The sequence below is a fragment of the Rhagoletis zephyria genome, unplaced genomic scaffold, assembly GCF_001687245.7.
Source record: "Rhagoletis zephyria isolate East Lansing unplaced genomic scaffold, Rhagoletis_zephyria_1.1 Rzeph_scaffold_00448, whole genome shotgun sequence".
NCBI classification, from domain to species: domain Eukaryota; kingdom Metazoa; phylum Arthropoda; class Insecta; order Diptera; family Tephritidae; genus Rhagoletis; species Rhagoletis zephyria.
The window spans coordinates 213846-219074 of NW_016157532.1; the positions used below are offsets into that span (position 1 = coordinate 213846).

Consider the following 5229-nt stretch of genomic DNA (forward strand, 5'->3'; position numbering starts at 1 on the left):
TGTCAAGACACTTTCGACCTCTATTTTTAAAGCCATGCAAAACTAATTTTGAACTAAACGAATCATTCCGTGGTTTATGTCAAGATTTTAACTGTCATTCCAGCACGTTTGACGTATCGGACTCGATTTTTACTATAAAGAAAACTATTATTTCCACTCTCAATAATTGAAATACTATCTTTAGCATATCCAATCAGCTGATGAATTTGATTCTGTAGCTGAATAGTTTTAGATCTCGACACTTAACAAACTCCTGTTTCCACTACTCGGCACCAAAAAACTAAAAAAAAAGGTTCCGTACGTGATGCGGACTGCGCCCCTCGTCTCGGTTGGGCGGGAATGGAGGGTAAAAAGCCGTTGGGATTAATTAATTAATTAATTAATTAAATAATTAAAAACACACTTGCTCTCGTAAACCTTTATGCTCCAAGAACCTATCCATAGCTCTAACTTTTTCAAATATTCTTGCAGTTTGTAAGAAGCCTCTTTAGGGTCTGAACTATTGCTTAGGATAGCTGTGTCATCAGCAAATGTTGAAATGGTTAGAGTTTCATTAGTTGGCAAATCACGAGTGTATGTATATTACGTACAATATGGGTCCTAGAACACTGCCTTGAGGGACACCTGCATATATAGGGTAACTTCCCGTTCTAAAGGAATTCTGCCTGACTCTGAAGTTTCTCCCCAGCAGAAAGCTTTCCAGAATTGCATGCGTATTTGCAGGGAGTGAAACCTTTAGTTTGTATATAAGGCCATCATGCCAGACTTTGTCAAAAGCTTGAGAGATGTCTAAAAATACACCGGTGCAGTATTGCTTCCCTTCGAAGGCTTTTCTAATACAAGAAACAATTCTATGAACTTGTTCTACAGTTCCATGTTTTTCACGAAAACCAAACTGATGTGGTGGTATTATTTGGTTACTTGTTAGAGAAGGCTGTATTTTCCATAAGTCGGGGAAGTGCCCCAAATTAAGCATGTTATTAAAAATATGTAATAAAAAACGTACGGCAGTTAGTGGAAGCTCCTTCATCATTTCAGCTGTAATCCTATCGTAACCAGGCGCTTTATTCTTCTGAATGTCATGAACAATGGTGTTAATTAAGTCTTTCTCTTTCAACCGAAGCGGATTTGTGGTACAGCTACTGGGGGTATGAAAATATTGGAAGGATGAGCGCCTTCATTGGGTCTAAAGACTTGTGAAAGATGACAGGCGAAAGCGTTTGCTTTATCCTCATCATTCCTCGCCCAGCTTCCGTTCTGAGCTCGTAATGGTGCTTCTCGAATAACGGGCCTCTTCCCATGCTTCAGTGTTCGCCAAAGGGAGTAGTCAGTCTGTTTCAAGGTAGACAAGGACTGGAGGATCGACTGCATACTTCTTTCTTTTTCCGCCTGGAACAAAATATGAACTCCTTTGTACACGCATTCAGCTCCTGTTTAAGCTTAGGAGAGCGAATTCTTTGCCATTCTCTTCTTGCGCTTTTTACTTATTAAATTAAGAATGGTTGGGGTGTGCAGGCCAGGGCAGTAAGAACTAGAGATGGGCACGGGACTAAATACACTGGACCACAAATTTCAACTTTTTCTCTTTACCAGAAACGCCGTTATGAAATTCTTATGTAAAATCACCCCCTGATTCCGAAAATCAAGGTTATTTTTAATTCTATGGTACCGTTTTTGAGATATTTGCAATTTAACGTTTTTGCAAAAAAAAAAAAAATTGGGTCCACTTTATCATATATATCTCAAGAACGAATTAAGCAATTCCAAAACGGTTTGAAGCTTTTAAAAGGTAATAAAATTTTCTATAAACTGTGCATACAACACTTTTTGCTAGGCCCTGTAGATTCAAAGATAACGAACAATCATTACCGATTTTTTCAATTTTTTTTGTAAAAATATAAAAAAAATTGTACTTTGCGGGGAAGGATCTCGAAAACCTTTTATTTTTTTGCAGATTTTTTTTTTCTCCCTAAGCTCTGTTGTATTACAAAAAAAATAAGCTATCATCGAAGAAAATCGATGCAAAACTACGTAAGTTATAAGCGATCAAATAAAAATACCCAGGTTGCGCAACTTCAATGTATGTACCTATACATACATACATATATTAAAGGTATAAAGTGCAAGTGAGATATTATCCGGATAAACGAATAACACCATAACAATGATAACACTTTTTCTTTAAATAAATCAAATAGTACTTTTAATACTCGAATTGTATTATAGTAGGTAGAGTGGTTGCATCGAAAGGAAGAGTGGTTGGGTTCGAAACCTGCTGTAGGCATGTAGTTATAAACATGTATTTCCGTCAGTTATGGGTAAGTATGCAGGTAGATTTTCAAAATTATAAGACACAGAAAATTTCTAAAGCCTACATCTAAAACAGGTAGTATTTTCTTTTCCCGGCTTGTTATAAAAAGGAACCTTTCTGTCTAGGTAAGATTTGATTTTTTCAATTTTATTCTTGTTCCGAGTATAAATATGAGTTAATGCGCTTTGAAACTTCATAACATCTTCAAGGCTCGCCGGAGATAGTTCAGTTCATAAGTCTAATTTCAAAACCGTGATTTATTAAAAAAAATAAAATGAGTAAAAGGACGCGAGAATTTGAGTGTAATAAGGATCCAGATATGTTCTGTTTCATGTGTGGCCAATATACTATCATAAGGCGACGACGAGTGTTCTCAGATCATATCAAAACTTTATACTCCAAGTATTTTGGAATTGAGCCTAAAAATGCTGAAAAACCATGGACACCGAACACTTTGTGTACATCGTGTCGAGTAGAATTGATTCAGTGGGAATCAGGACAACAAACAAAATTTGATACACCAATGATATGGAGAGAACCTACTTGCCATTCAATAGAGTGTTATATTTGTCAAACAAAAGTACTTGGCGTTGGAAGATCAAGAGGAGTAACCTATGCTAGCGTACCTACAGTGACATTACCAGTACTACATTCAACGGCAGTTGCGGATCCAGTTCCATTGTCAACAGTAACATCTGAGTGCGGGGGATCAAGTTGTACTGAATTTCGCATGGAAAACGAAAGAAACGTTCTGTCACAAGCACAACTTAATGATTGGATAAGAGATTTGGAACTATCCAAGGAAAAGGCCGAGATCCACACTTCTCGTATGCAACAATTTAAATTTGTGTCATCCGATGTTAAGGTGACATATAGTAGAACTCGTCACGAACCATTTTCCAAACACTATACCAAGAAAGACAGTATATGCTACTGCAACGACATCCCTGGTTTATTCAAAGAGTTTGGTCAAACATATGATTCAAAAGAGTGGCGATTGTTCATAGACGGCAATAAACTGAGTTTGAAGGCTGTATTATTGCATATTGGTAACAAAAAGCCTTCTATCCCGATTGCACATGCAGTAAATACAAAGGAAACCTACGAGGAAATGCAAAAAATACTCAAATTTATCAAATATGAAGAGCATGATTGGAAAATATGTTCTGATCTCAAAGTCGTTGCAATGCTATGCGGTCTACAAAGTGGCTACACCAAGCACTGCTGCTTCCTCTGCAAGTGGGATAGCCGAGCTCGTAAGGACCACTACGTCAGAAAGGATTGGCCGGAAAGAGTCGAGTTTACCGTTGGTGTGGATAACATCAAATACACCCCTCTTGTCAAGAAAGAGAAAATCATACTTCCACCCTTACACATCAAGCTCGGTCTCATTAAAAACTTTGTTAAGGCTTTGGACAAAGAAGGCGAAGCATTCGACTATTTGAAAACAGTTTTTCCAGATATTTCTCAAGCCAAGATAAAGGAAGGTATTTTTGTTGGACCACAAATAAGAAAGTTGATCAACAATAATCAATTCAAAGGACTACTCTCATCAGTTGAGGCAGCAGCGTGGGAATCCTTTGAAAAGGTCGTTGCTTCTTTTCTCGGTAGACACAAAAGCCCTAACTACGAGCAGATAGTGAACGACCTAATCAATAATTATGCGAAAATGGGCGTAAATATGTCTTTAAAAATTCACTTTCTCCACTCACATTTGAGCTTTTTTCCGGCAAATCTTGGCGACGAAAGTGATGAACATGGCGAAAGGTTTCATCAGCAAATGAAATTAATTGAGAATCGATATCAAGGATTCTGGGACGTCGCAATGATGGGTGATTACTGCTGGTTTCTCATAAGAGAAACCGATCCTAAACTGAATAAGCGTCAAAGTAGAACACATAATTATTTCGACAACATAGTAAAATCAAATTAAGATAAAGATTGTTAGAATATAGTATAAACATAAATAAATTTAAAAAAAAAGTTAAAAATATGGGTAATTTCATTCATAAATTGAACTTTTAACTCAATAGAAACAGAGCATAGCTAGATATTTCACTCTTCTTTATACCATACATACGTTTTGAGGTATACGTTGAAATTGCGCAACCTGGGTATTTTTATTTGATCGCTTATAACTTACGTAGTTTTGCATCGATTTTCTTCGATGATACCTCATTTTTTGTGTAATACAACAGAGCTTAGGGAGAAAAAAAAAATCTGCAAAAAAATAAAAGGTTTTCGAGATCCTTCCCCGCAAAGTACAATTTTTTTTATATTTTTACAAAAAAAATTGAAAAAATCGGTAATGATTGTTCGTTATCTTTGAATCTACAGGGCCTAGCAAAAAGTGTTGTATGCACAGCTTATAGAAAATTTTATTACCTTTTAAAAGCTTCAAACCGTTTTGGAATTGCTTAATTCGTTCTTGAGATATATATGATTAAGTGGACCCAATTTTTTTTTTTTTGCAAAAACGGTAAATTGCAAATATCTCAAAAACGGTACCATAAAATTAAAAATAACCTTGATTTTCGGAATCAAGGGGTGATTTTACATACGAATTTCATAACGGCGTCTCTGGTAAATTTTGGCCGTCGACCAGTGATATTTAATCTCGATCCCGCCCATCCCGAAATTCGATTTTTAACGCTTCCATCTCGATGTTTTTCAGAATTGTACCGCAGGTCCCGTGGGTCCCGATATCTATCTCTAAAGCAGGCTACAAACGGACAACACATTGAAACGATCGGTTCAGATTTCAACGTGTGTGGCGTGGTTTGCAAACCGATCGAAGGTTGACAAAAGTGTTCATGTCTTTAAAATTAATTTTAAATAATCACAATAACTAGTGAAACCGCATGGCTCCAAAACGCCAACATTTAATTACATTTTTTAAACAGGTGAAACCCTATTTA

At 36.5% G+C, this 5229-nt stretch overlaps 1 protein-coding gene across 1 annotated transcript; it reads left to right on the top strand.

The window, feature by feature from the left end:
* The first annotated feature begins 2053 nt into the window (after positions 1 to 2053).
* On the top strand, positions 2054 to 4219 carry LOC108359746 (uncharacterized). Its single transcript, XM_017611717.1, has 2 exons — positions 2054 to 3846; positions 3897 to 4219. Coding segments are annotated over exons 1-2 (1263 nt in total). The 5' UTR covers positions 2054 to 2585; the 3' UTR covers positions 3899 to 4219.
* The last annotated feature ends 1010 nt before the right edge of the window (positions 4220 to 5229 follow it).